Source organism: Schistocerca cancellata, chromosome 2 (assembly GCF_023864275.1).
Source record: "Schistocerca cancellata isolate TAMUIC-IGC-003103 chromosome 2, iqSchCanc2.1, whole genome shotgun sequence".
In the NCBI taxonomy this organism is placed as follows: domain Eukaryota; kingdom Metazoa; phylum Arthropoda; class Insecta; order Orthoptera; family Acrididae; genus Schistocerca; species Schistocerca cancellata.
The window spans coordinates 496011691-496023964 of NC_064627.1; the positions used below are offsets into that span (position 1 = coordinate 496011691).

Here is a 12274-nt window from a genome sequence, read left to right on the forward strand (position 1 = left end):
ATACTTAGTTTGTTGCAACTTACTAAATGCTCTTATTCTGACATTGGCTGAATTAAGTGTGGGTATTTGCACATCAAGGGATCACCAATTTAGTATTGGAGGACAGTGTGGAGGGTAAAAGCCATAGAGGGAGACCAATAGATGTATACACTAAGCAGATTCAGAAGGATGTAGGTTGCAGTAGTTACTTGGAGATGAAGCAGGTTGCACAGAATAGAGTAGCATGGAGGGCTGCATGAAACCAGTCTCTGGACTGAAGACCACAACACAATCATTTGCACACCATTAGTTGCACTGCCCAAGACACACATTTTCTAATGGTAACGTTCGAGTTATTATGCTAAACTTTTAACATAAGATTATACCTCTTAAGATGTAGATTACAGTAGCATTTTAAATTTTTAAATTCAGTCAGTAATTATGTGAAAGAGTGAAAAATCAAATTTTTGTTGCCCCTGTAAGCTGTTAGATAGGCAACTAGCAACTGGTACTTGTTTCCAGGATATAATGTAAGGGATTGATAAGTCTACTCCCAGTACAGGAAAATATTGGGTGATGAGGGAATGCTCCTTCGCAACTGGTTCTTGAAACTGGGGGGAGGTTTGGAGGTTGGGGAAGGGGGCTTGAAGGTATTTTGTGAGAAATCTGTGGACAAGGTCTTTGGATAATGCCTCTCCATGTAGCGTACAGCAGATGTGCCATCCTCGAATGGCCAGACTATGGGAGTGATGTTTGGTATGGAAAGGATGACAGCTATGAAAATGCAGATACTGTTGTTGGTTAGTGGCCTGGATAGCCAGGTACAGATAGTGTCATTGGATTTGTGTAAAATTTGCGCATTGGGTGTAGGAAGACCAGATGAAGCAAAAGGGAGAGGTGAAAATTCGGAGGAATGAAAATGATTGGGGGTGGGGGCTCTTGCCCTTGGGTCCAGATCATCAAAATATTGTCAATGAACCTGAACCAGGCAAGGGTTTGGGGTTTTTTGTAGTTAGGAAGGTTTCTTTTCAATGATGTGTGAAGTGGGTGGCCACTCTAAACCCTTATCCTTGCCAACACATCCTTCCTCCTTGTAGTGCTCCTGGTCTCAAACTACACTAGCCCCTTGTCCCCCACTCACCTCCACCTTGCTCCAGGACCTTCATTTCACTCAGTCTATGTCAACACCATCTTCCTCACAGCCTAACCTTCATCCCCTCCCAGTCCAGTACTCCACGCCACTGTCATAGTGTGCAGCATGGACTCAAAGGTGCCAGTGCATGTCACATTCCTGTCTCATGTCTGATGCCTCTCCCTTCTGCATTCCTGACCTATGCGCTTGCTGCCTCCTTCCCACCTGTCAACTACCATCACCGATCCTCCCACTCTACTCCCCACCTCATTTTTTCCCCTTGTTCACTCTACCTGACACAATTCATCGCTTAGAACTGCAGTCCTGGTACAATGTATTCAGTTGGTGCAATGTAGCCATACAGGTGTGCGTGTGCGTTTGGGTGGGGGTTGCGTGTGCGTGGAAGCTGCGTGCATGCGCGCGCGTTACTGTTTGATGAGTAATTACCTTCGTTTGCATTGTACCAGGCTATCCATTTCCATATTGACTTGAAAGTTACTTTCCTTATATTTTTTATTTTCTTTTATTTTTACTGTATGTATTAAGTTTGTATTTATTCCCCTTTAGGTTACTGCATTTGCTTCATGAAGCTGACCCTACAGAAGATCATGCCGATACAGAAGAAATGCTGAGATTAGAAGGTTAGTTGTCAGTTGTCTTGTTCGCCCCGATTCGTTCTAAATCAGAATTACATGCTTGTTAACTCAGATTATTGTTTGGTATGCTTCATTTTTGTTTTGTCATTTGTTATTAGGTAAAACCACTATATCAACTTGTTCCACTTTTCTCTCATCAGGACTGTTGAGATGGCACTATTGTATTCATCTACATCTGTACCCAGTAAACTACTGCAAAGTCCATGACAGAATGTACTTCCTATTGCTAACATATTAGGATTCACGAATGGCACATGGCAAGAATATCTCCTTAAATGCCACTTTGAATCTTCTGATAGTCTAGTCTTGCCTTTGCTCTCCCTACAGGAGTTACAGAGTGGGCTGAAGTATTGTGTATTCTGTGACATCATGTATGTGCTGTTGGTTGAGATATAAATATGTAGTGTCTTTCATGTGGTTAAAGGGACAGTACAACCTGTTCCTGAGTTTTTGTTCCAGTCTTAATTTCTGCAGACTGTTGCCAAAATTTTCTCATACTTTTTCATCTTTCTGTCATAGATAACACTCCACTCTTGAGTCTCTCTTAACATCGTCAAGCCTCATTCCTCTTCACTGTTTTTTTAGCACACTTTATGGTCTATGGTAATGTTTCTTTGTGTTTATGTAGATATTCAGGAAAGTGTCATGGACACTGAAGCCATACCTGGGAAGCACACTCACATATAAACTCATTGTTAGCTATGGATATACGACAGTTAGGGTGACTGTTCAAAATCATCATGTACAAAAAATTAGAACATTTACTTACAAGAATATCGGAAATATCCAAACAAAGAATAGTGTATAACAGTTTAGAACAGGGAAAATATACATGTCACAGATAACCAAAATATAATCTTAGGTTTTTATATAAACCACCATTAAGAACCATGTGAGAAAAGCTCTAGTACTATCAATGTGATCTGCATGAAATAAAGCTTTCAGTTCATAAACAGGCAAAATTGCAAACAATGAGACAGTTTAAAATGCAGAACAGGAGTGCATACACAGAAAAGGTGTAGCAGACTTAATAGTTAAAGATGAAATTAAGAAATTGTTTTGTTATGTTATCAACAGTAGTGACTAGCAGGTGGTGATGGTTTTTCCATATTTGTTGTGTACATTTGGTCCTCTTTAAACTCTTTAAAGCTTGGCAGAATTCAGTTTCATGACATACATAAATGATTGAAGCAAATAACTCAACTCTGTTGGGTGTGATGTGCACTACTCACCTGGCAGTCCCCAGAAGCAGGGATGGGAAAAAATCTTAAATTAGACAAATGTACTTTCCACACAACAGGTTTTGCTAAACCTATCCACAATTTCACAAAAGTAGCAACTGTGCTGACACAGAAATGAGGTTAGGCCCTGTTATGTTGAAACCAGAGGTTGTTTTGCTCACAGAAAGTAGTGTGCCACCAGTTCTGTAGGAGTGGCCACAGAACTGACAAGCCACTCAAATTGAGTGTGCCAGCAGACATACAGAAGTCCTACAAGATCATTACTGGTTAGTCAACCCAAATTTTCATAGAAAACCTATGGTGCAAACATTCATCAGCAGCAGCTTATAAGTTATAATAATTTTAGACAATATTGTCTGTTGAAATAACCACAACATTTAAGGTAGAAGGCAGCATCATAGCATTTCATACTTCAGCGGTGTTGAATGCAAAATTACAGAACAAATTTCGTATCGGGTGTGAAATTGCATGTTCGTGCCCATTGCTTCTGAAGGTCGTACACTCATAAGTTCTCATCCCTCAGTACCCTTTATATGATTATCAGCCTCTTCCCCATGGCTTTGACCGTGTGTGTGTTAGACCCATGTACTGAACACAGCACTTCCTCCCTCTCCCTGTGTCAACCTCTTCCTCCCTCTGTCTGGTGACCTCATCCTCCCACTTCGATCTCTTTATTTGTCCTCCCCACTGTCTCTGTCTCTTTAACTTCTCCTCCTCTCTTTTTGTCCATTTCCTCCAACCCCCCCCCCCCCCCCCACTCCCTCTGACCATATCCTTCTGCCTCCCCCTCTTCATTTTCCACCTGCTGTCTCCAACTTTCAGTTGCCTCATGCATCTCTCTCTCTCTCTCTCTCTCTCTCTCTCTCTCTCTCTCTCTCTCTCTGTCCATTTTCTCCTCCCTCTTGCTCATTTCATCCCTTCCTCTACTCATCTCAATCCTCTCCATCCATGCTCATCGGTACATGTATCCCCTGCAGTACAGATCAATAAAACAGGCCAATACGGTCCAACAACATGGCTGTCGTGCAGGGCAGGCTAAAAATCAGGGACTTGAAAATCGTGTATTTTCCCCTAACATACAGGTGTGCATCGAAAGCAAGTCGATAAAGTAGGCTTATACTACTACTACAACACAACACATCTGTTGTGCAGGACAGCCTACATGTTAGGATCCGGAAAACTGCTTCTTTCCCCTGATCTGTAGGTTGGTTGATACTGTTCCCACACAACATTCCTGTTGTGCAGGGCAGCCTATATGCCAGGGGCTGAAAAAAACTTGGTTTGTCTGTACTTGCGCTCGCATTGGCACTAGCAGGTTATAAACCCCACAGTGCTGATACTTGTGAGGCTTGCTGTTCTTGTGCCAATGTGGTTGAAATCAATCTGGGAGTTTGGGAGATCAGGGACACGCAATGTGCAAACTCTCACTCTCTCTCTCTCTCTCTCTCTCTCTCTCTCTCTCTCTCTCTCTCTCTCTCTCTCTGCGCTTCATATATGTATGCCTGTGGTGTATGATGTAGTGTGCATACTAGTTATGGTGCATTACTAATTATCTCATGACATTCTCAAAATCCTTTGTCCCTACATCACATGATCAGTCATTAACAGCTCAGAATGGTGACATCATATCTTGACATTGTTGATAAAATATCTCCTTGTTAGAAACATGATGTTCATAGACATGGGGGCCAGTGAGCTCAAACAATTCGTAGTCCGTGCTGAACCCAAAACAACACATGCTGATGGCTGCTAGTATATCAAGGCACACTGAAGCCTTAGAATCAGAAAAACTACTTAAATCAAAGTTGGCTGCAGTTCATTGTTGACAGTGGCCAATTGCACTTCACTCAAGTGTATAACTTGGATCCTGAAACATTCTGTGTAAATTATTTGTTATCTTCATTGTTTTACAAATTAACTTTCTATTCTTTTCATAAGTTCTACTGCAACTGCCTGAAATGTGCTAACATCTTGTAGCATATGGGAGTGCATTTGCTAATTTCAAATTACTATTTTGCCTGCTCCACCCATCAAAAAATTGTTTCAAGAATTCAGTTTGTTCTAAGTGTAACTGGTGATCTGAGGTGCAGTTGCTTTGCCTCCAGTTCCTGTTTGAAAATTTCTTTTATGTCATTCCACCAAGTCTTTTAAAGTAAAAAGCAGTACTAATATATCACTATCATCCAGGTGGAAAAAGTGATGCAAAAATGTTGTTTCAGCTTTCAGTAATGTATAAACAAATAATAGATTCTACTTTAGTGTACCCTTGAAAATTGTAGATTAGTGTATAGGTATAATCTTAAATTGTGTTTTCCACAGACAAATTTTATTTAAAGCTGTTGCTTTCAATTTTCAGAGCAAGTTAACACAATGGGTCCACTTATAGACCAAGAGCTCGAAAGAGTTGATCGTAAGCATGCTCAGCTTACACAGCTGAGCACTGATCTTGTGGAGGCCCTCAACTTGTACCATACCCTAATGAGAGAGCCTGCACCAATGAGCGGGCAGTACCATACAATGCCTAAGCTTTTCGGCTACCCACATCAAGCCCCAGCGAATGTGAGTATATACAGCAGTGTGTTGTAATACCTTTAAGTAAGCTTCTTTATAGTATAGCTACTCTTCATTTCGTCTTTATTTATGCGTCTTTGTAATATAATGTGTACCTACATTTTCAATTTTGTCAACTATGTACAAAAAGTATATTAATTCTGCTTAAGAGTTCAAAGACACAGTGGCACCCTACAAAAACTGATGAGGCAGTTGTGTACATGTTGTTGTTGTGGTCTTCAGTCCTGAGACTGGTTTGATGCAGCTCTCCATGCTACTCTATCCTGTGCAAGCTTCTTCATCTCCCAGTACTTACTGCAACCTACATCCTTCTGAATCTGCTTAGTGTATTGATCTCTTGGTCTCCCTCTACGATTTTTACCCTCCACGCTGCCCTCCAATGCTAAATTTGTGATCCCATGATGCCTCAAAACATGTCCTACGAACCGATCCCTTCTTCTAGTCAAGTTGTGCCACAAACTTCTCTTCTCCCCAATCCTATTCAATACCTCCTCATTAGTTACGTGATCTACCCACCTTATCTTCAGCATTCTTCTGTAGCACCACATTTCGAAAGCTTCTATTCTCTTTTTGTCCAAACTATTTATCGTCCATGTTTCACTTCCATACATGGCTACACTCCATACAAATACTTTCAGAAACGACTTCCTGACACTTAAATCTATACTCGATGTTAACAAATTTCTCTTCTTCAGAAACTATTTCCTTGCCATTGCCAGTCTACATTTTATATCCTCTCTACTTCGACCATCGTCAGTTATTTTACTCCCTAAATAGCAAAACTCCTTTACTACTTTAAGTGTCTCATTTCCTAATCTAATCCCCTCAGCATCACCCGATTTAATTTGACTACATTCCATTATCCTCGTTTTGCTTTTGTTGATGTTCATCTTGTATCCTCCTTTCAAGACACTGTCCATTCTGTTCAACTGCTTTTCCAAGTCCTTTGCTGTCTCTGACAGAATTACAATGTCATCGGCGAACCTCAGAGTTTTTACTTCTTCTCCATGAATTTTAATACCTACTCCGAATTTTTCTTTTGTTTCCTTTACTGCTTGCTCAATATACAAATTGAATAACATCGCGGAGAGGCTACAACCCTGTCTCACTCCTTTCCCAACCACTGCTTCCCTTTCATGCCCCTCGACTCTTATAACTGCCATCTGGTTTCTGTACAAATTGTAAATAGCCTTTCGCTCCTTGTATACCCCTGCCACCTTCAGAATTTGAAAGAGAGTATTCCAGTTAACGTTGTCAAAAGCTTTCTCTAAGTCTACAAATGCTAGAAACGTAGGTTTGCCTTTTCTTAATCTTTCTTCTAAGATAAGTCGTAAGGTTAGTATTGCCTCAAGTGTTCCAACATTTCTACGGAATCCAAACTGATCTTCCCCGAGGTCCGCTTCTACCAGTTTTTCCATTCGTCTGTAAAGAATTTGCGTTAGTATTTTGCAGCTGTGACTTATTAAACTGATAGTTCGGTAATTTTCACATCTGTCAACACCTGCTTTCTTTGGGATTGGAATTAATTATATTCTTCTTGAAGTCTGTGGGTATTTCGCCTGTCTCATACATCTTGCTCACCAGATGGTAGAGTTTTGTCATGACTGGCTCTCCCGAGGCCATCAGTAGTTCTAATGGAATGTTGTCTACTCCCGGGGCCTTGTTTCGACTCAGGTCTTTCAGTGCTCTGTCACTCTCCACGCAGTATCTTATCTCCCATTTCATCTTCATCTACATCCTCTTCCATTTCCATAATATTGTCCTCAAGTACATCGCCCTTGTATAAACCCTCTATATACTCCTTCCACCTTTCTGCCTTCCCTTCTTTGCTTAGAACTGGGTTGCCATCTGAGCTCTTGATATTCATACAAGTGGTTCTCTTCTCTCCAAAGGTCTCTTTAATTTTCCTGAGACAAGCCTCTACATCCTTACATTTGTCCTCTAGCCATCCCTGCTTAGCCATTTTGCACTTCCTGTCGATCTCATTTTTGAGACGTTTGTATTCCCTTTTGCCTGCTTCATTTACTGCATTTTTATATTTTCTCCTTTCGTCAATTAAATTCAATATTTCTTCCGTTACCCAAGGATTTCTATTAGCCCTCGTCTTTTTACCTACTTGATCCTCTGCTGCCTTCACTACTTCATCCCTCAGAGCTACCCATTCTTCTTCTACTGTATTTCTTTCCCCCATTCCTGTCAATTGTTCCCTTATGCTCTCCCTGAAACTCTGTACAACCTCTGGTTCTTTCAGTTTATCCAGGTCCCATCTCCTTAAATTCCCACCTTTTTGCAGTTTCTTCAGTTTCAATCTGCAGTTCATAACCAATAGATTGTGGTCAGAATCCACATCTGCCCCTGGAAATGTCTTACAATTTAAAACCTGGTTCCTAAATCTCTGTCTTACCATTATATAATCTATCTGATACCTTTTAGTATCTCCAGGATTCTTCCAGGTATACAACCTTCTATTATGATTCTTGAACCAAGTGTTAGCTATGATTAAGTTATGCTCTGTGCAAAATTCTACAAGTCGGCTTCCTCTGTCATGTCTTCCCCCCCATCCATATTCACCTACTATGTTTCCTTCTCTCCCTTTTCCTACTGACGAATTCCAGTCACCCATGACTATTAAATTTTCGTCTCCCTTCACTACCTGAATAATTTCTTTTATCTTGTCATACATTTCATCAATTTCATCATCATCTGCAGAGCTAGTTGGCATATAATCTTGTACTACTGTAGTAGGCATGGGCTTTGTGTCTATCTTGGCCACAATAATGCGTTCACTATGCTGTTTGTAGTAGCTAACCTGCACTCCTATTTTTTTATTCATTATTAAACCTACTCCTGCATTACCCCTATTTGATTTTGTATTTATAACCCTGTAATCACCTGACCAAAAGTCTTGTTCCTCCTGCCACCGAACTTCACTAATTCCCACTATATCTAACTTTAACCTATCCATTTCCCTTTTTAAATTTTCTAACCTACCTGCCCGATTAAGGGATCTGACATTCCACGCTCCGATCTGTAGAATGCCAGTTTTCTTTCTCCTGATAACGACGTCCTCTTGAGTAGTCCCCGCCCGGAGATCCGAATGGGGGACTATTTTACCTCCGGAATATTTTACCCAAGAGGACGCCATCATCATTTAATCATACAGTAAAGCTGCATGTCCTCGGGAAAAATTACGGCTGTAGTTTCCCCTTGCTTTCAGCTGTTCGCAGTACCAGCACAGCAAGGCCGTTTTGGTTAATGTTACAAGGCCAGATCAGTCAATCATCCAGACTGTTGCCCCTGCAACTACTGAAAAGGCTACTGCCCCTCTTCAGGAACCACATGTTTGTCTGGCCTCTCAACAGATAACCCTCCGTTGTGGTTGCACCTACGGTACGGCCATCTGTATCGCTGAGGCACGCAAGCCTCCCCACCAACGGCAAGGTCCATGGTTCATGGGGGAAGGTGTACACGTAGGTGCACGAAAATTGCAGGGTTCTGCCACTTTCAGAATATAAATATGAGGAAGCTAAATTAATATGAGAGGAATATAATCCTGTTCAAGACAATAGTGAAATTGTGCAGTACTTCCTTATGAGTTAGTACGTAACTGTAACAAAGAGACACGTCAGTAAATTGGCTATCTATTGGTTATCTAAAATAGAGTAAGACACAAGAGGTATACAAACAGCCAGTAGTTTGTTTGGATGCTGGCCTACAGATTCATAGATGGATAAAATCTGCATTATAGGTTTCCAGTTAACTGCCCTTTGTAGTATTGGTGTAACATGTGAATGGGATAGCACTGAAGAATGTAGGGCTTTATTTTGAAGGGCCTTGAATTGTCAGTGTGTGTGAATAGTCTCCAAACAGCATTCCTAAATACATGAGTCACACATAAAATAATGCACTACATTTTATTTCCTTCAGCAGTTAATTACTGAACACAATGAATGTACACCAACAATATATTCCATCCTGGATTTTCTATTGTTTGAACATACACATAAGAAAGAATTATGTTTCTTCTACACTCCCTACTTTTCTTCATAATCTCTTTCCCTATATTGAATCAATCATCCGGGATGTTATGGTGCTGAAGTAAATGGAAGCTCTTCTCGAGTTTGGTTAATGTGTTCACATATGTCTCGTGGCATCACAAATGAACAAATCAGCAAGCTGCACCTTGTCAGATGTGGCAGTATGCTGCAAACCTTAGAGCTCTGCCAAACCACCTTCATCTACATAGATACTATGCAAACCAAAGTGCAGTGCATGGTGGAGGATACCCTTGCTACTACTAGTCATTTCCTTTCCTGTTCCACTTGAAAATAGTGAGGGAAAAACAATTGTCTGTGCCTCCTTATGAGCCCAAATTTCTTGTATCTTACGTTGTTGGTCCTTACGTACTATGTATGTTGGCGGCAATAGAATCATTCGGCAGCCGGCTTTGTATGCTAGTTCTCTAAATTTTCTCAACAGTGTTCCTCAAAAAGAAAATTGCCTTTCCTCCAGGGATTCAGATTTCAGTTCCTGAAGCATTTCCATAACACTTATTGTTGTTCGAACTTACCGGTAACAAATTTAGCAGCCCGCCTCCAAATAGCCTCGATGTCTTCCTTCAGTCTGACCAGGTGCATGTCCCAAAGTATTAAAGAGCAGGTTGCACCAGCATCCTGTATGCAGTCTCCCTTACAGATGAACTGCACTTCCCTAGAATTCCCACAATAAACTATACAACCATTCGCATTCCATACCACATTCCTCACATGCTCGTCCCATTTCATATCACTTTGCAACATTATGCACAGATATTTAAATGACATGACTGTGTCAGGCAGTACACTAATAATTTTGTATCCAAACATTTCAGGTTTGTTTATCCTACTCATCTGAAGTAACTTACATTTTTCCCGTATTTGGAGCTAGCTGCCATTCATCATACCAACTAGAAATTTTGACTAAGTTATGTTGTATCTTCCTACAGCCACTCAACTATTGACACCTTACTGTAAACAACAGCATCATCAGCAAACAATTGCAGATTGCTGCCCATTGTATCTCGCGCGCGCGCGCTAGCAAGCACACCTCGTGCATACATGACTGCTAACTCCAGTATCACGGGCCGGAATGCAATCTTTTTGGTAATTAGCAATCTGTCTTTTCCTATGTTGTTGTTATTCCTACCTGTAGTTTCCATTGTTTGAAATCTTTTATGTATATAGAGAACAACGGTCTTATCACAGTCCCCTGGGGGCATTCCTGACAACGCCATTCTCTCTAATGAACACCCGGTGTCAAGAACAACATACTGGGTTCTGTTATTTAAAAAGGCTTTGAGAAACTGACATATCGGTGAACTTATTCCATTTGCTCATACCTTCAACAGCCTGCAATGGGGCACTGTAGCAAATGCTTTCTGGAAATCTAGTAATATAGAGTCTGCCTGTTGCGCTTCATCCATAGTTTGCAGTTTGTTTGAGAAAAGGACAAGCTGAGTTTTGTAGGAGTGATGGTTTCTGAAACTGTGGTGATTTTTTGGACATAAGCTTCTCAGTCTCAAGAAAATTTACTGAATTCGGACTGAGAATATGTTCAAGAATTCCACAGCAAACTGAAGTTAGGAATATTGGTCTGTAATTTCTCGAAATGACCTCAGCCTCTTTGTCCAGGTACTAACTGTTCTTCTGCAGATGCTCTATAAACTCTACACAAATGTTTTGTGGTGGTTCCCTACAGTTTCTTTCTCTGCAGTGAGATATTCAATGGTGACACACTGTTTATAATGTACATCATGTACAGATGCCAGTTTGAAATGTTGCTGCAGTTATGCTACCTGCCAGAGGAAACAGAAAGTTTGTGCACACACTCTGGAAACTTCAGATATTGCATACCTGAAGTTTTGAGTTTGTACCATTGCTGTTGACTGAGGGAGAAAAAAATTTGGTGCATTACTTTCTGGGTGACCTTTGTACTTTAAAAAATCTACTTGGGAAGAGTCATGAAACCAATGCACACCATGAAGTAGGGCATCCAAAATTCAGTACTCAATGTGCCTGTCAACCAGGATTATTGGCCTCTAGTGGTCTGTTAGATGCAAACCTTAACAAAAGTTTGAAACAATTGGTCCTTTGGTGTATTCCAAATTAACTATGAACCATTAACTATTTTTACACATACATTTTAATTGCTCAATTACTCACTGTATGTCCTATATGGTTTGATCGTCTTATGGACAACCAATTAAAATCGTAGATTGCTACTCACCATAAAGATAAGGCGTTGAGCTGCTGACAGGCACAACAAAGATTGTTAAACACTGAGCTTTCGGCCAAACCCTCCTTCAGAAAAGAAAGGAAAAGTGCACGGACACACACAAAAGTAAGAAAAAAAAAGTAGTCAATCTTCCTACGCACATGAGTGCTATCTCCAGGCTCCCAGCCTCTCGAAGCAGATGCAACTATTGTGTTGAACAAAAACGGCAGTCTGGAGTGGGGCAAGGAAGGGGGAGGAAGCATGGCAGGTACAGATGGGGAGAAAGAAGAGCACTATGTTGTGAAGCTTGCAGTTTGTTTCATCTCGTTTGATTTTAGGAAACCAGAAGGAGAACACATTTCGCAACGCCATATCTAGTGGGCTGCTTGAATCTGCACATGTAACAGTCTGAATGGCTGACTTTAAAGCTAATTAACTCGTAA

General features: G+C 40.8%; 1 protein-coding gene across 3 annotated transcripts in view; it reads left to right on the forward strand.

Moving 5' to 3' along the window:
* The window catches only part of LOC126162032 (signal transducing adapter molecule 1), a 67661-nt gene that overhangs the window by 47998 nt on the left and 7389 nt on the right, over window positions 1-12274 (forward strand). For all 3 annotated transcript variants that reach the window (XM_049918256.1, XM_049918258.1, XM_049918255.1), the window contains 2 exons: window positions 1679-1752; window positions 5365-5567. In XM_049918256.1, the coding sequence (XP_049774213.1) occupies window positions 1679-1752; window positions 5365-5567 (277 nt within the window). The remainder of the gene's footprint in view (window positions 1-1678; window positions 1753-5364; window positions 5568-12274) is intronic.